The 24,743-nt window shown below is 57.6% G+C and overlaps 2 protein-coding genes across 3 annotated transcripts in view; one reads left to right on the top strand and one right to left on the bottom strand.

Moving 5' to 3' along the window:
* Window positions 1-2,671: 2,671 nt before the first annotated feature.
* Window positions 2,672-5,567, bottom strand: LOC122095221 (extensin-like). The gene is made up of 3 exons (XM_042665677.1): window positions 5,311-5,567; window positions 4,645-4,906; window positions 2,672-3,022 (listed from the first exon to the last, which is right to left on the bottom strand). The coding sequence occupies exons 1-3, from the start codon at window positions 5,565-5,567 to the stop codon at window positions 2,672-2,674; spliced, it is 870 nt and encodes a 289-aa protein (XP_042521611.1).
* A 394-nt stretch (window positions 5,568-5,961) lies between these two features.
* Wwtr1 (WW domain containing transcription regulator 1) overlaps window positions 5,962-24,743 on the top strand; it is a 73,456-nt gene continuing 54,674 nt past the window's right edge. For both annotated transcript variants that reach the window (XM_042665647.1, XM_042665646.1), the window contains exon 1: window positions 5,962-6,417. In XM_042665647.1, the coding sequence (XP_042521581.1) occupies window positions 5,966-6,417 (452 nt within the window). In that variant the 5' untranslated portion in view covers window positions 5,962-5,965. The remainder of the gene's footprint in view (window positions 6,418-24,743) is intronic.

The following is a 24,743-nucleotide window of genomic DNA, read 5'->3' as shown; positions in this document are numbered from 1 at the left end:
CCAGACCACAAATTGACCTTGCTTTCTTCGTTCTGTAGGGCTGAGGATCCAGCTCAGGACCTTGCTTGTGCGAGGCAGGAAAAGCAGCCCAACTTGAGTCTGGACAATGCAGAACTAGAGAGATAGTAGTAGTATTTGCCTTCGGTCAACCGGAAAACTTCGACGAGGGAAGAGAGGTGGCTGGAATAGCTGATGAAACCAGACCTAGGACTTACGACATCACCAGCCAATGAAGGTCTTACCAGGGGCAGACTCTTCCAAGCTCATCTTGAAGCTGACTTCCGTTCCTATACATAGTGAGCTTCCAAACAATCTGCATTTGCCCAAAGACTCAGGAGGCCGAGGTAGGACGGTCACGTGGGCCTACGAGTTTGAGGCTACTCTGGTCAACAGACACTGCCTCCTAAAGAAAGTCTTTGTTGAATGGTTAGATACTCTACACACACACATCTCACAGGTCATATTAAGTTATTAGGTACACTCGGGCATTTTCTTCTGCTGTTTATAATGTAATTTTTTTAAAAAAAGAGATGAATAGTGAAAATAATAAAGGATAATAATTTATACAGGTACAAAAGTCTGGAGAAAGTAATTGCCCCAGGACACTGTTGAAGCAGTAGATAGCAGCAGCAGAGCCATCTCCTCTTTATCTCTACGAGTGCATCTGTGATGGGCTGTGGAAGAACAATGCAGTGCGCGGAGGGTGGTGCCCGCCTGTAGTCCTGGCACGCAGGAGGCTGGAGAGCTTTTAAAGGTAGCCTGGGCTACATAGCAAGACCTTGTCCCCCGCCGCCCCCTAAAGAAAAAGAATAAGACAGGATAAAGCAGAATAGCAAGTGAAGCTGAACAAGGAGCGGGGGCTGGGAGAGCAGTGCAAACATGGCGCAGCACACGTTGGTCTGGGATTAAGTCCCCGCGCCTTTCTACATACTGGTGCTGTATGCTGGATGTGCAGTGCCCTGCTCAAGTGTCGAGGGACTCTCATCTCGATTTGGAACTAAAAAATAGCTTTATGCAATGGTTTTCTGGCTTTAAAGAAATTATCCAAACCCATCTCTCTCTGTTCAAGGCCCTGATGTGTTTTGCTCTGCTCCAGTTGCCGGTGGTGACCCAGGCTGCCTCTGTGAATCCTCTCCACACAGGCCCAGCAAGTCTGAGCAGGTTCTGCTGCAAGGACTGACACCTCACCACGTTTCCAACCACAGCACCCCACCACCAGGGGGAGGGGGTGCGGATAAAGCTCTCCTGAGGCCAAGATGGCAGACCACAGCCTCTGCGCCAGATGGCCACAGGTACTGAAGATCCTGGTCAGGTATGGGAGGGCCAGAAGAGGGAAGGAAGGCCTGTTAGAAGCTGCACCAATGGTGTTGAAGGAGCGATGGGTAAAACCACCCAAGGTTTGCTATTAGGCCCTGGGCAAAGATGTGTGTCCCAGGTCGGAGCCATTCGTGAAGCAGTGTATGCACACGTGGCTGAGGTACTGCCGGAAGCGGTGCTGTGCTCATTTCTAGTCCGAGAACAGGGAAGACCTAGTGAAAAAGAATGATGAAGATAGTGGAGTTGGAGGACCTTTGTGAGCAGATCCAGGACAGGCACCGTGAGGGATCGCTGGCCATTTGCTCGGGGGTGGGGGTGTGCATAAAGGCATTCTGAAGACAGGTCAGCTGGTGTGGGAGATGTCAGCTGGTGTGGGAGATGTCGGCTGGTGTGGGAGATGTGGTGAGCTGGTGTGGGAGATGTCAGCTGGTGTGGGAGATGTCGGCTGGTGTGGGAGATGTCAGCTGGTGTGGGAGATGTCAGCTGGTGTGGGAGATGTCGGCTGGTGTGGGAGATGTCGGCTGGTGTGGGAGATGTGGTCAGCTGGTGTGGGAGATGTCAGCTGGTGTGGGAGATGTCGGCTGGTGTGGGAGATGTGGTCAGCTGGTGTGGGAGATGTCAGCTGGTGTGGGAGATGTGGTGAGCTGGTGTGGGAGATGTCAGCTGGTGTGGGAGATGTCAGCTGGTGTGGGAGATGTCGGCTGGTGTGGGAGATGTCAGCTGGTGTGGGAGATGTGGTGAGCTGGTGTGGGAGATGTCAGCTGGTGTGGGAGATGTCAGCTGGTGTGGGAGATGTGGTGAGCTGGTGTGGGAGATGTGGTCAGCTGGTGTGGGAGATGTCAGCTGGTGTGGGAGATGTCGGCTGGTGTGGGAGATGTCGGCTGGTGTGGGAGATGTGGTCAGCTGGTGTGGGAGATGTCAGCTGGTGTGGGAGATGTCAGCTGGTGTGGGAGATGTCGGCTGGTGTGGGAGATGTGGTGAGCTGGTGTGGGAGATGTCAGCTGGTGTGGGAGATGTCGGCTGGTGTGGGAGATGTCAGCTGGTGTGGGAGATGTCGGCTGGTGTGGGAGATGTCAGCTGGTGTGGGAGATGTGGTGAGCTGGTGTGGGAGATGTGGTGAGCTGGTGTGGGAGATGTCAGCTGGTGTGGGAGATGTCGGCTGGTGTGGGAGATGTCGGCTGGTGTGGGAGATGTCGGCTGGTGTGGGAGATGTCGGCTGGTGTGGGAGATGTGGTGAGCTGGTGTGGGAGATGTGGTGAGCTGGTGTGGGAGATGTCAGCTGGTGTGGGAGATGTCGGCTGGTGTGGGAGATGTCGGCTGGTGTGGGAGATGTGGTGAGCTGGTGTGGGAGATGTCAGCTGGTGTGGGAGATGTTGGCTAGTGTGGGAGATGTCAGCTGGCGTGGGAGATGTGGTGAGCTGGTGTGGGAGATGTCATCTGGTGTGGGAGATGTCAGCTGGTGTGGGAGATGTCGGCTGGTGTGGGAGATGTGGTGAGCTGGTGTGGGAGATGTGGTGAGCTGGTGTGGGAGATGTGGGCTGGTGTGGGAGATGTGGTCAGCTGGTGTGGGAGATGTGGTCAGCTGGTGTGGGAGATGTCGGCTGGTGTGGGAGATGTCAGCTGGTGTGGGAGATGTGGTGAGCTGGTGTGGGAGATGTGGTGAGCTGGTGTGGGAGATGTGGTCAGCTGGTGTGGGAGATGTCGGCTGGTGTGGGAGATGTCAGCTGGTGTGGGAGATGTCGGCTGGTGTGGGAGATGTCGGCTGGTGTGGGAGATGTGGTCAGCTGGTGTGGGAGATGTCAGCGCCTCCAGAGCCTCGGGTCAGACGGAGGGATGCGGCCTCTCTGCTCTCCTCCTGAGTGGGGTGGGGGGCTGAGAAGGCCCCTTTGGGGAGTGTGGAAGGGGGCGGCTGGAGGCCGGGCTGGCTGTGGACGGGCGGGGTCTGGCTGGAACTAGGCCGGCAGGGATGTCTGTGCTCAGACCCGGGCTGAGGTCAGGAACGGGCTCCATGCCAGGCCTGGCGGACAGGCCGCGGACACCTCGTGCCTGCAACCACAGCAGGCGAGAGCGGGCCGTGGCCTGGCTCAGGGGTGACAGCCAGAGGGGCGGAGGGCAGCAGGGGGCAGCGGGGGGCAGCGGGGAGGCGGAGGGCAGCGGGGGGGGGGGGCGGAGGGCAGCGGGAGGCAGCGGGGGGGGGGCGGAGGGCAGCGGGAGGGGGCGGAGGGCAGCGGGGGGGGCGGAGGGCAGCGGGGGGGCGGAGGGCAGCGGAGGGCAGCGGAGGGCAGTGGGGGGTGGAGGGCAGCGGAGGGCAGTGGGGGGTGGAGGGCAGCGGAGGGCAGTGGGGGATGGAGGGCAGTGGAGGGCAGCGGGGGGCAGCGGGGGGGGGCTGAGGGCAGCAAGGGCAGTGGGGGATGGAAGGCAGTGGAGGGCAGCGGGGGGCAGTGGGGGGGTGGAGGGCAGCGGGGGGCAGTGGGGGGTGGAGGGCAGCGGAGGGCAGCGGAGGGCAGCGGGGGGCAGCGGGGGGCGGGGCTGAGGGCAGCAAGGGCAGTGGGGGATGGAGGGCAGTGGAGGGCAGCGGGGGGCAGTGGGGGGGTGGAGGGCAGCGGGGGACAGTGGGGGGGTGGAGGGCAGCGGGGGGCAGTGGGGGGTGGAGGGCAGCGGAGGGCAGCGGGGGGCAGCGGGGGGTAGCGGGGGGGGGGCTGAGGGCAGCAAGGGCAGTGGGGGATGGAGGGCAGTGGAGGGCAGCGGGGGGCAGTGGGGGGGTGGAGGGCAGCGGGGGGCAGCGGGGGGCGGGGCTGAGGGCAGCAAGGGCAGTGGGGGATGGAGGGCAGTGGAGGGCAGCGGGGGGCAGTGGGGGGGTGGAGGGCAGCGGGGGGCAGCGGGGGGGGGCTGAGGGCAGCAAGGGCAGTGGGGGGTGGAGGGCAGCGGGGGGTGGAGGGCAGCGGAGGGCAGCGGGGGGCAGCGGGGGGCAGCGGGGGGGGGGCTGAGGGCAGCAAGGGCAGTGGGGGATGGAGGGCAGTGGAGGGCAGCGGGGGGCAGTGGGGGGGTGGAGGGCAGCGGGGGGCAGTGGGGGGGTGGAGGGCAGCGGGGGGCAGTGGGGGGTGGAGGGCAGCGGAGGGCAGCGGAGGGCAGCGGGGGGCAGCGGGGGGGGGCGGAGGGCAGCGGGGGGGGGTCGGAAGGCAGCGGGGGGGGGGCGGAGGGCAGCGGGGGGGAGTCGGAAGGCAGCGGGGGGGGGGCGGAGGGCAGGGGGGGGCGGAGGGCGCGGGGCGGCGGGCGCGGGGGTCAGCCAGGCCGCGGAGGCCCCTCCGCCTCAGGACACCCAGCCACCTTGGGGGCGCGGTCGCGGGGCGAGTCCGGGGCGTCGGGGGTCCGGGCGGGGTCCGTGCAGGGTCCGGGCGGGGTCCTGGGTGTCGGGGATCTGGGGAGTTGGGGGTCCAGGGCGTCGGGGGTCCGGGGCGTCGGGGGTCCGGGCGGGGTCCGGGGGGTCGGGGATCTGGGGAGTTGGGGGTCCGGGGGGTCGGGGATCTGGGGAGTTGGGGGTCCGGGGGGTCGGGGATCTGGGGAGTTGGGGGTCCGGGGGGTGGGGGATCTGGGGAGTTGGGGGTCCGGGGGGTCGGGGGTCCGCGCTGCGCAGCCTCGCGGAGAGCCCCGGCAGCGACCCCGGCCCGGCCCGGCCCCCGCGGCTCCGCGGCCCCCGCCCCTCGGGCGGGTTTCGGTGCACAGGCCCGGATGAAACACTTTCCCTTTGATCCCGCCCCAAGTCCGCGGTCAACTCAAAGGAATGCGACCCGGGCTCCGCGGGGGAGGCCGGGCGGGTCCACGCCCCAGGGCGGCGGGAGCCCGGAGTCGGGGACGGCCGGAGGGGGGGGGACGGGGGGGGGGGGACGGGCGGAGGGGGGGGGGCGGGGGGGGGGACGGGCGGAGGGGCGGGTGAGGCGGGAGGGGCGGGGGGTGGGGGGACGGGCGGAGCGGGGGTGAGGGGGAGGGGGGGACCGGTGGAGGGTGGCGGTGAGGGGGGACCGGTGGAGGGTGGCGGTGAGGGGGGACCGGTGGAGGGTGGGGGTGAGGGGGGACCGGTGGAGGGTGGCGGTGAGGGGGGACCGGTGGAGGGTGGGGGTGAGGGGGGACCGGTGGAGGGTGGGGGTGAGGCGGGAGGGGCGGCCCCGAGCGCAGCACTCCACAGGATTCACCGCCCCTTCCCGGCCCAGGCGCGAGGACGGCAGGCCCCGCCCCCGCACGGCCCCGCCCATTCGCCGCCAGGCCCCGCCCTCGCGGCCCTCCCATTCGCCGCCAGCCCCGCCCCAGCCCCGCCCCTCCCGGGGGCGTCACTCCAACTTTGTTTGTGGGACCGTCCGGAGCCGAGCCGCAGCCGCAGCCGCAGCCGCCCGCCGCCCGCCCGGCCTCGCCCCTGCCCGCTCGCGCCGACCCGGGGGATGTGAGCGCCGAGGCCCCTGGGCTGCCAGGCTCCGCGTCCGCTCGGGATCCCCCGCCCGCTCCCGCGCCGCCGGCCCCTCAGGGCGGCCGCGGCCGGCGCGCGCAGGTAGCTCCCGCCGCGGGCCGACCCCTCGGCCCCGCGCCCCGCGCCGCCTTCCCGAGGGCGTGGTAGCCGCCAGGCCCGCGGCCGGGCGCCCGCGCCTTCCCCGCGGACATGAACCCGTCGGCGGCGCCCCCGCCGGGGCAGCAGGTGATCCACGTCACGCGGGACCTGGACACGGACCTGGAGGCCCTGTTCACGGCGGTCATGAGCCCGCGGCCCAGCTCCTGGCGGAAGAAGGTGCTGCCCGAGTCCTTCTTCAGGGAGCCCGACTCGGGCGCGCACTCGCGCCAGTCCAGCACCGACTCGTCGGCCGGCGGCGGCCCGCACGCCGCGCCCGCCGCGCCCGCCGCGCCCCCGGGCCCGCGGCCCGCCGCCGCCGCCGCGCAGCACGTGCGCTCGCACTCGTCGCCCGCCTCGCTGCCGCCGGGCGCCGGCGCCGCGGCCGGGGCGCCGCACGCGCACCTCCGCCAGCGCTCCTACGACGTGACGGACCTGCCCGAGGAGCCGCTGCCGCCCGGCTGGGAGATGACCTTCACGGCGGCCGGCCAGCGCTACTTCCTCAAGTGAGTGCGGCGGCGGGGCGGCGGGGCGGGGGCCGGCGGGGGGCGGCGGGGCGGCGGGGCGGCGGGGCGGGGGCCGGCGGGGCGGGGGCCGGCGGGGCGGCGGGGCGGGGGCCGGCGGGGCGGGGGCCGGCGGGGCGGGGGCCGGCGGGGCGGGGGCCGGCGGGGGGCGGCGGGGCGGGGCGGGGGCCGGCGGGGGGCGGCGGGGCGGGGGGCCGAGGCCGGCGGGGCGGGGGCCGGCGGGGCGGGAGCCGGCGGGGCGGGAGCCGGCGGGGCCGGCGGGGCGGAGGCCGAGACCGGCGGGGCGGGGGCCGGCGGGGCGGGGCCCGGCGGGGCGGGGGCGGAGGCCGGCGGGGCGGGGCCCGGCGGGGCGGGGGGGCGGCGGGGCGGGGGCCGGGGGGCCGAGGCCGGCGGGGCGGGGGCCGGCGGGGCGGGGGCCGGCGGGGCGGGGGTCGCGCGCCCGCCTCACCCCGCCCCGGCCCTCCGGGACGCAGATCTGCGTGGGGCGGCGGCGCGGGGAAGGCGAGGCCTGGTGGGTGGCCCGCGGCCGCTGGCGCGCTCTGCTGGGAAGCTCTAGGCCCTGGGGCCCCGACCGGTGCCGCGGTGGGGGACACGGAGGTGACACGGGGGTGACGGGGTGACACGGTGGGTGACACGGGGTGACGGGGTGACGCGGTGGGTGACACGGGGTGCCGCCTGCGCCGTGGGTGACGCGGTGGGTGACACGGGGTGCCGCCTGCGCCGTGGATGGGGTGATGCCCGCCGGCCGCCCGCCGGGCAGTGGACCTGCGGGGACGGGTCCGGAGCAGTACAGCCACACCAACTTCCCTCGAGCCCTTCGATGGAATGACCTTGACCGTAGATGACCGTCCTCCCGTGAGGTGGGTTAGAGAGCGAGTTCTCAGATGCCAGAGGTGGCTGCTGGGTTGCGGTATCTAAGCTGGTTGCACTGGGTGGGGGAGCCAGGCTGGAGCTGGACGTGGAACCTGGAGGCCAGGCTGCTTAGGCTTCCCCGGGAGCTGTGACCAGGACCCCTTGCTTGGCACTTGCTGCCTACCTCTAAGAACTCAGAGCTCCTTTGAGTGATCCTGTTCCTTCAGAGTCATGGTTAGAGAGCCAAGACAGGCCGTGCGGTTTGAAAGGCTGGTCAGGTTCTCCGCTGGCACGAGGTCTGATGCTTGCCTCGTGCGTGTTGGTGGAGCTTGGCCACCAGTGATGGATGAGGCCTGAGATGGCACACAGTGATGGACAGAGGCGCCTGCTCCAGCCAAGTCTTTGACTCATGCTGGTGACAGAGCCCTTTTTCCTGTCCATCTCAGAGCTGTTGACATCTTGAGTCAAGAGCTGTTTTATTTTTGTTTGTTTCTGGGATTGGTCAACGACAGCGATGCCAGGCAGTTATCCCACGGTCCTCAGATGTCAGCCTCCTGAGTACGGAAGCTAGGGTAACAGGGGTGAGCCACCAATGCTGGTTTGGGGCCAACCGTTGATAGTATTTCTTGACTTCCCATTTTGTGATCCAAAGAGTCTGTGGGTCACAACCAGTCCATTAGTTTACTCTCACACTAACCTTACATTGCCAATTCTGGGTGACAGCCATTTATTCTTTCTTTTAGTCCTCTCAGCGGGCCTACAGACAGGTCCATACTATCTAGTCTTACTGTGTAGAGACTGGGGCTTACCAAGGTTAGGTCAGTGCCTTGGGTGCCATGTTGCAGGTGACTGGTAGAGGGAGTGAGACCGCATGACCCTCAGCCCCGTGGGCTGCCCAGCACAAGGCCACCTCCGTCAGGTGGGTCCCTGAAATGAGGTCTCCCTGGTGACAGCCTGGGGTGGCTTCTAGCTGAGTCTGGGAGACCCATCTGAAGTCTCATCGTCACTGTGGCAGAGATAGTGCAGCCAGAAACGGGCAGCACACCTACCGTGCCCACTCAGATTGCCATCTGTCAACATCTGCACCATAGTTGGTGTCCCAGTTCATTTCTGTAATCCCAGTGTTCAGGGGCTGAGGAAGCTGTATTGTGAGTTCAGAATCAGATCCTGTCTCAAAATGTCTAAAAACATTTTTGTAAGTGGAAAAGTAGTTCAGCAGTAGAGCACTTGCTTAGCAAGTGCAAGGTTTGGGTTCACTTTCCAGTAGTATGTACATGTACACATATACACACAGTTTCCATTGGAAATAAAAGCGCATACAGTGAATCCAGGTGTTGCAAGGGTAGATAAGAGAATTTTCCAGTGAACCTAGCCATTTTCTGAAAACTTGTTGGGGTTAATTGGATAATGTTAGCATATCTTCTCAAGAAGAAAAAGATCCAGGTTGCTTCCGAAGCTTTTATAATTGCAGAGATTGAACATGTGGTTGACGTTTGAGGGAAGTCTCAGTTTGCTGACAAATGAGACTTCTGGAAACTTTGGCTCGCGTCCATCTTCTCCCTCCTCTTCCTCCTCACTTGGGCCGTGAGAAGGAGAGACAACCTAAGGTTTACACAGTGTGTTCTGGGAGCCCTAGTGCATTCAGCTTCTTGTGAGCAGAGGGCTCCTGTGCACTCAGTCTGGGGTATGTTAGAGATGCCCCTCATTTCTTTCTGCTGGAGCCAGTGTTTCGCACACCCATTTTCATCAGGCTGCTGTGTGCTGGCGATGATCTGTAGGCCACACTTTGGGACCTCGTCACACTCCCCATTCCAGTTCGGGTGGTGAGGGACCCTCAGTCTCCACGGCCTTCCCACATCAAAGGGCTTGCAGGCCCTCCTGAGCCCCTGTGCAGCCCTGTGCACTTTCCAGGGAACTCAGGCCCACTTTGCTGTCAGTCTCCTGTCCCCAACAGGAGAGGAGCCAGACCACACCTGATTAGATGGCGGGGTCCAACCTGTGTGCAGCTGCAGTCACCGCACCACCTCCTGGCATACACAGGCTCACCAGGACACACCGTACCACGGCCCAGCACACACCAGGGCACAGCACACCACTGCCCAGCACACACTCACCAGGACACACCATACCACTGCCCAGCACACACTCACCAGGACACACCGTACCACTGTCCAGCACACACTCACCAGGACACACCATACCACTGTCCAGCACACACTCACCAGGACACACCGTACCACTGTCCAGCACACACTCACCAGGACACACCGTACTACTGTCCAGCACACACTCACCAGGACACACCGTACCACTGTCCAGCACACACTCACCAGGACACACCGTACCACTGTCCACCACACACTCACCAGGACACACTGTACCACTGTCCAGCACACACTCACCAGGACACACCGTACTACTGCCCAGCACACACTCACCAGGACACACCACACCACCTCCCAGCACACACCAGGGCACACCACACCACCTCCCAGCACACACTCACCAGGACACACCGTACCACGGCCCAGCACACACCAGGGCACAGCACACCACTGCCCAGCACACACTCACCAGGACACACCATACCACTGCCCAGCACACACTTACCAGACACACCACACCACCTCCCAGCACACACTCACCAGACACACCACACCACCTCCCAGCACACACTCACCAGACACACCACACCACCTCCCAGCACACACTCACCAGGACACAGCACACCACCTCCCAGGACACACCGTACCACGGCCCAGCACACACCAGGGCACAGCACACCACTGCCCAGCACACACTCACCAGGACACACCATACCACTGCCCAGCACACACTTACCAGACACACCACACCACCTCCCAGCACACACTCACCAGACACACCACACCACCTCCCAGCACACACTCACCAGACACACCACACCACCTCCCAGCACACACTCACCAGGACACAGCACACCACCTCCCAGCACACACTCACCAGGACACAGCACACCACTGCCCAGCACACACTTACCAGACACACCACACCACCTCCCAGCACACACTCACCAGGACACACCACACCACCTCCCAGCACACACTCACCAGACACAGCACACCACCTCCCAGCACACACTCACCAGGACACACCGTACCACGGCCCAGCACACACTCACCAGGACACACCGTACCACGGCCCAGCACACACTCACCAGACACACCACACCACCTCCCAGCACACACCAGGGCACAGCACACCACTGCCCAGCACACACTCACCAGGACACACCACACCACCTCCCAGCACACACTCACCAGGACACACCACACCACCTCCCAGCACACACTCACCAGGACACAGCACACCACCTCCCAGCACACACTCACCAGGTCACACCACACCACCTCCCAGCACACACTCACCAGACACAGCACACCACTGCCCAGCACACACTCACCAGACACACCACACCACCTCCCAGCACACACTCACCAGACACACCACACCACCTCCCAGCATACACTCACCAGGACACACCACACCACCTCCCAGCACACACTCACCAGGACACAGCACACCACTGCCCAGCACACACTCACCAGGACACAGCACACCACCTCCCAGCACACACTCACCAGGACACAGCACACCACTGCCCAGCACACACTCACCAGACACACCACACCACTGCCCAGCACACACTCACCAGGACACAGCACACCACCTCCCAGCACACACTCACCAGGACACAGCACACCACCTCCCAGCACACACTCACCAGGACACAGCACACCACTGCCCAGCACACACTCACTAGGACACAGCACACCACTGCCCAGCACACACTCACCAGGACACAGCACACCACCTCCCAGCACACACTCACCAGGACACAGCACACCACCTCCCAGCACACACTCACCAGGACACAGCACACCACTGCCCAGCACACACTCACCAGGACACAGCACACCACCTCCCAGCACACACTCACCAGGTCACACCACACCACCTCCCAGCACACACTCACCAGGACACAGCACACCACCTCCCAGCACACACCAGGGCACACCACACCACCTCCCAGCACACACTCACCAGGACACAGCACACCACTGCCCAGCACACACTCACCAGGACACAGCACACCACCTCCCAGCACACACTCACCAGGACACAGTACACCACCTCCCAGCTCACACTTACCAGGACACAGCACACCACCTCCCAGCACACACCAGGGCACACCACACCACCTCCCAGCACACACTCACCAGGACACAGCACACCACCGCCTGGTGGGCAGAGCAGGCTCACCAGGTGTGCCCTGCCTGCCTCTGTCTTATCGTGGTTATGCATCTGAGTCAAGCCGCTGCATGGAGTAGCAGCTGCGTCTCTTCCATTGGCTCCACTCCCTCTGGTCTCTGCATCTTGGCATAGGAGTTACCTGTGCCTGAAACTTTTTTTATTTTTCTGGTTAACTCCTCTGCCTCCAAGGCACCAGGCTAGATGCCACTTCCTGCCGAGTGTCCCAAGGTGCCCTGGTGGGCCCTGCTGTTGTGGGTGCGCTCTCCTATCGCTGTACCATGGCCCCATAAGGGCGGGTGTGATGTGTGTGTGACCTGAGCACAGAGCTTGCACAGTCTTGCAGCCCAGTGTTTAGCCATTTGTGCAGATTGGTCTTGGGCCCGCCACGCTGTGGGGTGAGCTCCACAGTGTCCGTGGGCCTCTTGACCAAATGTCCAGTCACAGCTTGAGACACTCCACAAGGGGAGAGGAACGGAGGGGCCAGTGTTTAGATGGGATGCAAATGGAGTGCTGAGAGATGGACGTGGGGAGAAAGGGTGAAGCACTAGCTTAATCTAGAGTCTGGGAGTGGTAGAACTTCATACAGCAGTCTCCTGCCTGCTGAGACCCTCCATCAGTCATGTTTTCATTAAATTCAGCAAGCGGTGCTTTCCAGGTTAGGGGCCCAAGTCCTGTGCCCACTGAGCTTCTATTTCTGCTTATATAGGGAGAGGGTCGGGCCAGGTTGTCCCTGAAACACTTGGTGTGGTTTTGAATAGTTTCTCGTTTCCTCTGAGGTAGATGAACTTCTCACAGACAGAAGAAGTGTAGTTCTGGGACCATTGTTGTTTGCCAAGAATGCCTAGGCTTGGCCCCCTGGTGATGCCCAGCCCGGCAGTCAGCGTATCCACATGACTTTTAAACTAAAGACGCTTTGAACAGGCGATGGACCTATAAAAGCTGTGCATATGCCATGAGGATGTTCTTTTCCCTTCTCTAGTCCTCTGTCCTTCTCAGGGCCCTTCCAGAGAAACTGCATGCCAGCAAGCCCGGGCAGGCGTCTGTGAGCTGAGCCGTCTCAGTGGGGCACCAACGGGAACCATGCATGTGAACCTCTGCCTGGCTCTCCGAACTCAGTGCACGCCACAGGCATTTCCCTTCCTTGCATAAAGTTCTGCTTTGTTTCTTTGATCGCTACTTAGTACTTAATTGTTTGGTTGTGTCATTACTACTTTTACCTGGTCTCTATTCATTAACATGTAAATTGCGCTCTTTAGCTATCTGCTAAAACTTGGCTAGAGGGCGGAGCATGGGAAATTCACCGTTCTGATCTCTCGATCCCCTGTGAAGAGGACCACAGTTAATATCCTACCTGGAAATAACCTGTGTACAAAGGCCCTCTGTCTAGTTTCTTATCCAACTAGCTTGTCTGTCATCTGGCTTCACCCACGGTCTTCTCTGTCAGTCTGCCTGTCCCTATAGACCAGTGTGTAACACCGCTGGGCGGATGCAGGGACCAGCTAGGATGGACCTGCAGCCAGCCTAGAGGTCAGGGACACTGTAGCGTGAACAGTGGCTTCTCTGTGACACCAGCAGGCAGAGGTCATGGCCCAGGACAGTCTGGAACCAGGAGTTGGCATGGTCAGAAGCTTCTGTAGCAAAACAGCCTTGCTGTGACCTCCACCTGTCTGCTTCCTCTCCACCCGCCCAGTGCTCACACATCTTCCTGCTTTTCCATCTGTGCTGTGCTGCTTTTCCTGGGGGCAGGCAGAGGCAGGAGCCTCTGGGGGTGATTCAGTAGGTAAGTTTTGGAAATGTGAAACACGCAGTGATGTGAACCTGCCAGGCATGGACTCTCCCGTGTTGCTGCCATGGGCTGCCAGACCTGCTGTCAGGAAGGACTGCATGTTGGCTTATTTAAGCACCCTACTACCATGAGGTTGAATTTCCTAACACTAAATCCAGTTATGAGATGGAGAATTCCGTCACCAGTGATGAGCTTTGGGTACAAATATTAACTATGGCCATGTCCCCGCCCTGGTTTGTAGTGTGTGGGGTACGTCTTACTAGCAGCCATGAAAATACCTGATTACGTGTGGAGGATATCAGTTAAAATTATGTAATTCTGAATATTACGTAAGCATTGTTTCAGAAGAACATTTATCTTTCCTGTCTTTGTGTTTTGGTTTGCCAGAACTCACTGATGAAGCAATTAAGGCAGGTGAAGGTAAATTCCCTAGGTTGTGTTTGATTCTATCAAGCTGGCTTGTGTTTGGAGACATTTTATAGTTCAGGTCTGTGTTGTGGGGAAAGGGCTGTTCCCTTGGTGGTGTTTGTCTAATTTAGGAGCCCCTGGTGGCCTTGTTTCATTCAAGCTTGGGGTTCGTATAGACAGGTGCATTTAATAGGAAAGATTAAGGATCATAAAAGGAGCAGTAAGCTTTAGGGTTCCTCCTGACAGCTCGGAGGCTTTCTGGACACACTTTTTGCATGGCATTGCCATTTCTCACAGGTGTTTGCTTGTGTACTGTGTGAAATACCAGCACATGCAGGCAGAGCTTGGCAAATACACTTAGCTACGTGTGCAGTTTAATATAAAACCTAACCAAAGTTTGCATTGTAGAGAAACTTAAAGGAGGGCTGGGAAGGTGGCTCAGTGGTAGAATGCTTGCCTTGCATGCATGAGTCCCTGGGTTTGATTCCTCAGCACCACATACACAGAAAAAGCCGGAAGTGGCGCTGTGGCTCAGGTTATAGAGTACTAGCCTTGAGCTGAAGAACTGAGGGACAGTGCCCAGGCCCAGAGTTCAGCACCCATGACTGACACCCCCCCCAAAAAAAAAAAAGGGAGAGAGAGAAACTTAAAGGAAAGGAAGATAAAACCCAAGAAAGGATCAGCTACTTAGAGGCTGTGGTTTAATGTCTCATCCCCCCATTCTCCCCCCCCCCCAGTCCTGCAGGAAGGTTAGTCATGGACGTGTGTTGTGAGTGTAGAGACTGACAGGCTTAGTTGAGGCTCTGCGGCATTCTCGGGAAGGTCCAGCCCTCAGTGGAGCCTTTGTTCTTTGTGTGTCTGTTGCTTACGTTTAATAACTCTTGGATAGTCAGTGATTTTTAACATATTGAACCCTGGGGCTTGGGGGCAGCTGGGAATGTTACCACTAAAGAAATGATTTTAAAACTTTGGTAGATGAGTAGAAAAGCAGTTTTTTTTTTTTTTTTTTTTAATAGCATGGCGAAGTGAGTCAGGTTTAGCCCCTGTACATTCCTTTAACCCAGTAACTGGCCAGTCCTGGTCGATTGGTTGAAAACATGAAAGGGCTCAGATTTCTGTGTTAGACACACACAGGGCTCAGCCAACCTTCCTCACGTGTGAACGTGAGAACAGGTCTGGCCTCTGAGCAGGGCGGCAGCAGCGGCTGCGGATGTTTGCCCGGTCTGGCCTGGGGTCCCAGTCGTGCTAGGCTTATAGGTGTGAAGAGTCTGGGAAGTCGTGAGTGACACGTCTTCGGGAGTCCGTGCGTGAGAGATGCAAGGAAGTGTCGTCCGCTCTGTGTGAGCAGGGAGCTCACAGGGCTGTTCCTTAGAAACAGAGTCTGTCCGCACAGGGACAGTAACAGCTACGAAATGAGACAGAAAAGCTTTGTTGTGGAACAAGATAAAAAAGACACATTGTAATAAGTGATAGCTACTGCCATTGAAACAGGAGGTTTCAGTGTCATTTCAATGTGGCTATGGCAGTAAAGAATACATCTTTACAAATAGGGGAGTAGTGTGGTGTGCCTTGATCCCAGCACTTGAGAGGCTGAGGCAGAAGGCTGTGAGCTCCAGGCCAGCTTGAGCTACAAGGCGAGACCCTGTCACAAAACAAAGCGAAGAAAACAAGACACAACAACCTTGTGTTTGCTTAGAAAGTGCTTTTTTTTCTTTTTTTTGAGACTGGGCCTTGAACTTGGTATCTGGCACTTGCATTTTTGCTCATTGAGTGATGCTCTTCCACCTTAGTCACATCGTACCTCCAACCTCAGAGACTGCCTTTTATGACAATAGGCTGATTGGATATAAGGTAAAGGTTTTCACCTGTGAGTTTCTTGGGACTAGAATGATGTAGTTGGTCAGTTGGTACTGGGTGTAATCTTCATCGGTGGGCCCGAGTTGATGTGGAGAGCTAAGGAGATATTCCCTCAGTCCTCTGAGCCTGGGCTGTTGGATCTGATGAACAACTCTGAATAGGCTTTGAACTTGAAGATTGATGAAATTATAAAATTTTTGAAAGCTGGGTTGGGAAGTTGGCTCAGTGGTAGAGCGCTTGCCTTGCATGCCTGAGGCCCTGGGTTCGATTCCTTAGCACCACATAAGCAAAAAGAAAAAAAGCCAGAAGTGGTGCTGTGGCTCAGTGGTAGAGCGCCAGCCTTGAGCTGAAGAGCTGAGGGACAGCACCCAGGCCCAGAGTTCAAGCCCCACGACCAGACCCAAAAAATAATAATAATTTTTTTTCAAAGCTTACTGATCCTAATGGATCACAAGACATTGCAGAAACCCAGAAATCCTGTCTGCAAGGTTTGTGTAGGACAGCGGCCCAATTCTTGTGATAAGAGGCCATGGGATAGAGAGAGCCCGGGAGGCTGGCCAGCGGCCCTGGAGGTGGGGACGTGGGAGGCAGCGGCTGCCGAATGGCGTCCAGCAGCATGGCGTCCTCAAAGGCTTCGAGATACAAGGGTGGCCTTGGCTAAAGGACAGCACCAGAAATGTTGCCCGGGTTGTGTGCGGGACGATAGAAATGGAAACTTGAGAATCTTAGGGAGAATGGTCCATTCTCGTAAAGAAATCTTAAAGAGCAGCCTTTGTTGTCCCTGTGAGGACGTTTTGAAATGCAGTGACTTGAAGATGGAGAGAATGTAGTCTGGAGTTTCTGAGTGGTGGTCTGTGGTGCTGGCGCTACGTCGCTGTGGATGGACGGGCGGGGGTGCCGAGATGGCCTTGTCGCCAGTGCTCGGAGCTCCGCCCTCCGCCTCATGGGAGAGTGGCAGGCGAGGTGAGCGTCCGGCCCAGAACTGCCTTGGATGAGCTTGGAAACCTGCCTGCCACCCAGCAGCCGGCTGGGCCTCCCTGTGATTCCTGAGCTTTGATTATGGGGGTTGTTCAGGACAAGAGCGGCTTTGTAAAGAGCGTGTTCCGTGCTCTGGGGTCTAGCGTGACTGGCGGATATAAATTGCATGGAAGCAATTAAATACAAAGGAAATGTCATGTGGGCTGGATTTGAATGTACAGACTTGTGGCATTGATTTAAAAAAATAAATGGAGAAGACTGGAGAGTGAAAAATAAAGGGACAGAGAGGATGGATAGGGCAAGAGGGCCAGTGCCACACACACTGGGATAACACGGCCATTTAAAACATTTGGTAAGAACTAGAGGTTTTGGAGACAGGCTTGGTGTATGGTGCTCGTCGGTGAGGGCAAGGCCCTGGGTTCAAATCCTCCCAATACTGAAAAAAAATCACCAAAAACCAAGAGCTGGCCTTCGGCAAGTGTCATGGCTCTTCATGTCAGAGGCTTGGCTGCTGGCCCCGGGGTCTCTTTCTAGCCAGCCACCTTCACCTGGGTAAGTGTGATGGCCTAAGTGCGTGACCAGGCAGGTCTAGAGGAAGCGGCCTTGGGGCCCAAGAGTCTTCTCTGTGTTCCACGCATGGCCATGGCCTATTTCCGAGTGGCTCCTCTGTTGACATCTGGAAGGAGGGGTGAGTCTGCTGTGCTTTTGGTGGAGAAGACTTTCCCACCTCCATCTTCTCTGCTGCCTGGAGAAACCACCTGCTCCAGGTCCCCAGAGCAGTGGGCTCTGTGGGTAGTCTGGTACTTCATCTCCTGTGTCCAGCAGAGGTGTGAGAAGCCCACTGTTTGCTCAGCTGAGCAATGCACGAGGTCATGTGGGATCTGCCCCGCTCATACCCACTGCCGTAGGAATGGCTGCTAAGGTCGGGGTGGGCATGGGCAGAAACAGTGCTTTTAGTCAGCTGTAACAGGACAAGGGATTCGCTCCGCAAATGAGCTCAGTCCTAATTGGAATACCTGCATTTGCCCTGTTAGAGGGAATTCACACTTTGGTATTTATGCTGGTATTGGGCCTTGAACTCAGGGCCTGGGTGCTGACCCTTAGCTTTTTTGCCCAAGTCTGGTATTCTACCACTTAAACCACAGTCTTCTTCAGGCTTTTTGCCGATTGTTTGCTAAGAGTCTCACAGACTTTTCGGCTCTGGCTGAGTTTGAACTGAGAGCCTCAGATTGCAGCCTCCTAAGTAGTTAGGATTATACAAGTGGGCCATCGGTGCTCAGGTTTTTTTCTCCTCCCTCCCTCCCTCCCTCCCTCCCTCCCTCCCTCCCTCCCTCCCTCCTTTCCTCCCTCTTTCTTTCTTCTTTCTTTCTTTCTTTCTTTCTTTCTTTCTTTCTTTCTTTCTTTCTTTCTTTCTTTCTTTCTTTCTTTCTTTCTTTCTCTCTTTCTTTCTTTTCTTTCTTTCTTTCTTTCTTTCTTTGGTGAGGCTTGAACTCTGGTCCTGGGTGCTGTCCCTGAGCTCTTCAGCTCAATGCTAATGCTCTACAACTTGAGACACAGTGCCACTTCTGGTTTTCTGGTGGTTTATTGCAGATAAGAGTCTCACAGACTTTCCTGCCTGAGCTGGCTTTGAACTGTGATCCTCAGATCTCAGCCTCCTGAGGAGCTAGGATGACAGGCATGAGCCACCAGTGCCCTGCTTTTTCTTTTCCCTCCCTTCCTTCCTTCCTTCCTTCCTTCCTTCCTTCCTTCCTTCCTTCCTTCCTTCCTTCCTTCCTTTTTCTTTCTTTCTTTTTCTTCTTTTTGTACTGGTATTTGAACTCAGAGTCTCTTGCTTGCTAAGACTGATACAATACCTCTGAGCTCAGACTTCTGTTGTAGACTTACACGGACCAGAAACCAATTTTCCCTTCCTGTACTTTTGTAGCACCTCACCCAAATCCTAGCACATATACTAGGGATTTGATGGATAGTTCCTGAAATAAGTGTAACTGATTCTTTTTATTTCTCTATTATTTAGATAACTTGGTGATTCTCTTCCATGTAGTATATACCAATAGCCAGTTATTGAGCTCTTCTGTGCACTTCTCTGCTTAGCACAGTGGGTAACTAGAAAGCATATTTTACTGTGGAACGTACCCCATTCCCTGTATTTAACTTCTTAGTCTCATTGTAAATTCTAAGAAGTTACCTCCTTCAGTGGAGCAGGGTGACCTAATAGAAGGAATAACAATACATATATTTAGGATCCCGGGTGACTTCCACATCACCACCACCTCCTTCGCCTCTCAAAAGATCTCAAGATTGTAACCTTCCAATTGGACGGCTTCTTGGGATGCAGGATACATAGAGGAATTCAAGGTCTCCACAGACTGTGAGCAAGCAGATGAGCCGAGTCAGTGATGACAGGACAGGTCCCAAGGGACGGCCGAGTCCCCAGGCTTAGCCACAGCCTCTCCTTCATTCTCCGTGGTGTCTCCATCATCCACTTTCTGGAAAGGAAGTTTAGTGGGATAAGCCCAGGGGGAATTTTTTTTCCTGGAAGCAGCCCATTCTAAATCATGTGAAGATTTGGTTTGAGCTATTTTGTTCCTTACATGTCCTTTAAGGTCACGCACACCCAGCGTTTAATAAGTAAGCTCCTGTCTCCTCACTTTATTTGGGAAACTGTCAACCCTAGGCAGTAGCACAGAGTCCATGTTCTTGGCTCTCCCTTTCCTCCCACGGCCGGGGCTGTGGCGTGGTTGGCTCTCATTCCCCCTCCCCTCTTTCATCAGGCTCTTGTCTTTCTTTTCCTTTCCTTTTCCGTCTCCTCTGGCCACCCTGGCTCGGCCGCAGCCTCTCCCTCGTGGTGCCCAGGCGGATGCTGACTGTCCTTCCTTTCCTGTCCCCTTGGCCCCCACTGCAGAGCTCTCCCTGGTGTCCTGTCCTGTCAGGATGGCCTCCCGCCTTGTCCCCGTCTGCAGCCTGAGGAGCCTGCCCAGCTCCGTCACCGCCTGCCTGCCTGCAGTGATGACAGGGCCCCGCGGCGCCCCTCCCCTTCCTGAGTCCCCTCCGTCCAGTCCAGCCTGCCCTGTCGGTTCTATAGGCCTCACTTCCTGCCCCGCAGCTCAGTGCGCAGGGCCCTGGCCTCACCTCGCCCAATTGTTCTCAGAAGCCCGCCTGGGTTGAAATCCTCAGGGGGCCTGCTGCTCTTGTTGGCCCAGCACCGAGCGGGTTTCCCAGACAGCATCAAGATTCATAGGTGCAGCACCTTACTTAGCATGCGGGTTGAGAGGCCAGGGTTGCGCAGGCCAGCTGCATGCTCTCCTAACCTTTAACTGAGGATCTGGAGGGAGATAACAGCCCAGGTTCTTTTCACTTTAGTTGGGCCCTTTTGAGATAAGAACACCAGGAGTCCAGGCTGGTCTCAACTCCTGTTCCTCCTGCCTCTCCGTCCTGAGAGGCTGGGGTTAGTCAGCTGCTCAGGGTTCTTTTTTAACTTTCTTTTTTTTTTTGGGTCCGGTCGTGGGGCCTGAACTCTGGGCCTGGGCGCTGTCCTTCAGCTCTTCAGCTCAAAGCTAGTGCTCTACCACTTGAGCCACAGCGCCACTTCCGGCTTTTTTCTTTTTCTTATGTGGTGCTGAGGAATCGAACCCAGGGCCTCGAGCATGCAAGGCAAGTGCTCTACCACTGAGCCACCTTCCCAGCCCCCTTTTTTAACTTTCTTAACAAATTACACTTACTTTTTAAAAAAAGCTTTGTTGAGATGTAATTTATATATCCTATAACTCACCTTTTAAAAGTGTATAATCCAGTGGGTTTTTTAAAAGTATACTTATGGATACGTGTGGCCACCAATTTTAGAAGGTTTGATCATCGTGAACAGTTCCCCTCTGGTTGGATGGCGCCCCACCCCGCACATGGGTTCTCCCTGGCTGCTGGGGGGACACACAGCTGAGTCTTCACGTTTTACCTTTGGATGGGTTGCCAGCTCTGGTGGCTTCGTAGTTGCAAGTCCGTTTCCCTCCACTGCTGGTGGCTGGAGGGGCAGAGTGAAGATGGACAGACTGACAGACTGTGTCGTTGGCGGCAGAGACGGGCATGGGGAGTGGTGGGGGTTTCCTGGTCAGACGTTGGGGTTTGATGCGTGACTGCCACTTAGTGAGCTTGCATAACCTCAGCAAGCAGCAGCCTCCTTGTTTGTAAAATGGAAACTTCCCTGTTTCCTTAGTCATGCTGGAAAGGAGGTGGGGCCTGGGACAGCTCAGCTACTGCACTGGACCCTGAAAAACAAACATCAAAAGAATAAGTGCTCGAAGTCATCAGTCACAGTGATGCTGCGCCTCTGCCCTTCCTTGGCCAGCAAGCCATTTGTGATGCTGGGTACCGGGCCGGACTCTGGTCAGGACCGGCATGTCTCCCTTTGATGTGCTAATGGTCTTTCTCCATCTCCAGTCCAGATGTCTGCCCTGGCCACGATTTCATCTAGCCACTGGCAGGAGTGTGGGGAGGGAGGGAAAAGTGGGACAGTGTGTAGGAGGAAGGGGGGAGGGCAAGGGGGGAGGGGAGACAGACACTCTCCAAGAGGAAGTGTGCTTCATTCCCTGTGGGATAGGCTGGAAGAGATGGTTGTTTTCCTGTGTCCTCTTGGGGTGCAGCCGACACCCCAAGCTTGTTTATGGCTATTTACCATCTATTGGCTCTTACGTGTGGAGGAGTTTGTAAAAGAAAACAACTGGGTGAATGAGAGACAAATGTTAATTTGATCCAGACTTTAATTGGACGTGGTGTTTGTTAACTGTGCCGCTGGTTTCCTAGCATTGTTTGTCATAAAGGACCCAGGAAATTGTAAGGGACCCTTTACGGCTGCAGTTTTAGATTTTAAGCCCTGCCTAACACAAGAACCGATTTTTAAAATTCATTTGTAGGTAAGGAGGTTGTAGAAACACAGTGGCAGATCTTTTGAGAGAATAGAAATTACGAATTTTCTTCCTCTGAACGTGCCTCTTCATCTGTGATCTTGGTGGGGGGTGGAGGAAATTGGGTGGGGGACTCTGTGAGCTTTCAGAACCCTGAACCCCTCTCTACTCTAGCCCAGATGAGTGGGGGCTCGTGTCTGGCACCCTTCCTGCCAGCCTTACCTGTGCCCAGCCCCCTGGCAAGGGAGAATCTTTCAGGCTGATGTGCTCCGCAGCTTCTGTGGGGCGACGGGGACAGAGTGTGCATTTCATGTCAGATCTGTCCTCCTGCCTTGCGTGGTGGCCCTTTTTGGAAATAGGCAGAGCTTAGAAACAAGAAAGCAATATGTAAAGGAATTTTCATTTACTGCCTTGACATGCAACCTGCTCAAACAAATGGGAAGTGAGCCTGGACCTCCTTCAGAGGTGACCTCAGGGCCCGGGGCCACCTGACCTGGAAAGGAAGGTTTAGTCACCGGAGTGCTTAGTCTTCCTTGTTACTTCGTGACTCAGCTTCCCCCAGGGCCTGGGGCTGAAGCTCCTGATTGACTTGTGGACTCAGGTTTGCCCAGTGAGGTCAGAGGGGCTGGGCACATGACCCGGGCAGTTCACGTCCAGTGCCATCCGTGGACCTGTCTGTCAGGCCTGTGTTGTGGAGCAGAGCCGGACCGTGCCTGTCTGTGGAGGGGCAGGAGCAAGGTGTGATCCTCCAGACGGAGGCCAGAAAGGAAGGTGGAGCTTGGCTACTGCCCGGAGCCAAGCTGCTGGTTTTCTTGTCCAGTTTTCTGCACCTGCTTTGTTTATTGCCATAGCACACCTTTGCTATTTTGAGACCTCTTTAAAAATTATAGTTCTTTTAGATTTTAGGATTTTCTACATTTTCCAGTAATTGGAACGTTGATTCATCCCTTTCTCGTGGCACCGAGGAGCAGATCCCCGCACTGAGCCCCTCTTTTAAGCCCTGCCCCTCCCCTCAGTTCCTGGGATGTTTTTTTAGCCAAGGTAAAGAGGCACTGGAAAAACGCTCGTGTCTTCCCAGATGTCTGCATGCACGCTCTGCAGACTGGTGCTTTCCTGCACAGATTCCCTAGTGGACGGCGTGGCTGCTTTGGTTTTGAACAGGCAGCAGGATTTGTTCTTCAAGGAGCCCGCGTCTTTTCCAGTCTTCAGACTGGGCAGGGTGTCATGCTTTTCCTTTTCATCTCTTCATCGCACCTATCAGAAAATGCTCTTTTTTTGTCTCCCACTTCCTTGAAATCCCTGGCAGGCCTGACTGCCAGGAGAACCGTCTGTGGCCTTGTTCCATCTGGTTAAAGTCTGGAGTCGCCAGACTCGTCCAGGAAACCACGTCACCATCCCCTACATGGCCCACGTGCCCAGCACACAGGACGCAGGGGTGAGGCGGGGGGTGCACGTGTGCTTCGGGCACACAGGGGTGGGCAGGGCGCGGGGCTGAGCCACGGCCAAGACTTGGAAGAGTTCATTTTTCAGTCCCAAGCTGCTTCGTCACAGGAGACTCACACCTGTAACACCTCGAAGACAATGAAGACTGTGGGAGGCCCTGTGGTAAGAAAAGGGCACCCACCTTGGGGGGCTCTCGCGGCTGCACAGCCTGGGCCCAGCTGGCCTAGCACAGGACTGCACAGCTTGGCCTGGGATGGGTGCCGGCCCCCGCAGCTGAGCACTCTCCTTCTGTCCTGGTGCCGGGAAGGGCCGCTCACCTGCCTCCCTCCAGCTTCCTCGTCCTTAGGCACGTACACAGGACTGTCTTGCCAACAACATTTAGTGTCCTCCCCTTGTCGCCTTTCTTGGCTTGGCTTGGATTTGGGGTTGACTGTATCTCACACGGATAAAAGTGGGAGTAGTGTTCCCCAAAGGAGGTTTGGGTTGTGGTCAGGTAGTCAGCAACAGATGTTCACCCCAAGAGTGGCTGTCAGATAAAATACAGCTGTTTGTGTCGCTTGGCATTTCAAGCCTCATGCCTGTAATAATCCATGCTCCTCGGGGTCTGAGGGTACGGTTGGTGCACTCACCGGCACACGGTGGTCACCCCGGCCATGGGGAGAATGCCATTTGGAGGACTGAGACTCCAGGCCAGCCCGTGCGGAAGAGGCCTCAAGACTCCATCCGCATGGAAGGAGGCCAGCTCTGGCACGACCGGCTCTCGGTCCAGGAATCCCCCTGGGCAACATTTGAGACCTGTCTCAAACAGTTAGTGCAAGAAAGGATGGTAGGTGTGACTCAGCAGTAGAGCTCCTGCCTAGCAAGTGTGGAGTCCTGAGTTCAAATCCCACTATTGTCAAAGGAGTTTTGAATTTCATATAAACACACTCTTCAGTAGAAGCGCATCCGCATGTTACTGCGGTGAACGTGTTCTAAACTCACGTTTTATTTCTGATCTGAACTTTAGGCATTACCGGGCATCTAGTATTTCCATGTGTTCAATCTGGCAATGCTGAATCCCTGAGACACTTCTCAGTGCCCTGTTCATGTTTCCGTGAGCTTCCAGCTTACCTAGCCTAAGATTTCTTGGCTTTGGAGAGGTTTGAGGGAGTGGCCCCGTGGGCGGCAGAACCTCGCTCCTTCCTGAATTAGGAGAGGGTGGGGCACACTCGAGCTGGGCCGTGGGTGTTCAAGGAGGGGCAGCGCTATTCTTGGATGCGCCCTGTGTGGGTTTCATCGCCGCACTCCGCAGGCTCAGCTCACCATCCTCCTTCTACGCACCTGGGCCAACCCCTCCAGGAGATTTTCTCTGAACCTGGGGAAAAGTGGAGTAGCCAGCCATGTGGAGTGTGTTTTGGGGGTTTCATGCTAATTATGTGCAGGAAAAAACCCTCTTCATTTGCATGTCAGATATGACATTCGTTCTGGTCCGTTGTTTTCTCTGATCACCCCATGGGGGATGTGTGTGTGGCTGAGCGGGCATCCCCCTGGTGCTCGGCCTCAGGTTGGGTAGTGCTGGTTTCTGGGGAGGAGACCGTGGGGTCTACGATGGCACTGTGCAGTCTGTTCGTCCACACGGGCTGCCCTGGACACTGACTTCCCAGCGGGGGCTCGGATGGGACATCATTTGGTGGCTCTACTCTTTAAATTTTTTTTGGTGCCAGTCCTGGGTTTGAACTCAAGGTCTGGGTGCTGTTGCCGAGCTTCTTTTTACTTAAGGCTAGCGCCCTTCCATTTGAGCCACAGTGCTGCTT

Source organism: Dipodomys spectabilis, unplaced genomic scaffold (assembly GCF_019054845.1).
Source record: "Dipodomys spectabilis isolate Male_0828 unplaced genomic scaffold, ASM1905484v1 ptg000340l, whole genome shotgun sequence".
In the NCBI taxonomy this organism is placed as follows: Eukaryota; Metazoa; Chordata; class Mammalia; order Rodentia; family Heteromyidae; genus Dipodomys; species Dipodomys spectabilis.
The sequence above is the reverse complement of the archived record's forward strand: the minus strand, read 5'-3'. Positions and strand labels throughout refer to the sequence as shown.

Excerpts from the sequence above, each read along its gene's own strand:
- LOC122095221 (XM_042665677.1), bottom strand. The coding sequence starts at position 5,567 with ATGGGCGGGGCCGTGCGGGGGCGGGGCCTGCCGTCCTCGCGCCTGGGC. Across the intron at positions 4,907-5,310 it reads CTCACCGCCACCCTCCACCG|ATCCCCCACCCCCCGGACCC; the intron begins GTCCCCCCCTCC and ends CCAACTCCCCAG. Across the intron at positions 3,023-4,644 it reads CCCGCGACCGCGCCCCCAAG|CCGACATCTCCCACACCAGC; the intron begins GTGGCTGGGTGT and ends CTCCCACACCAG.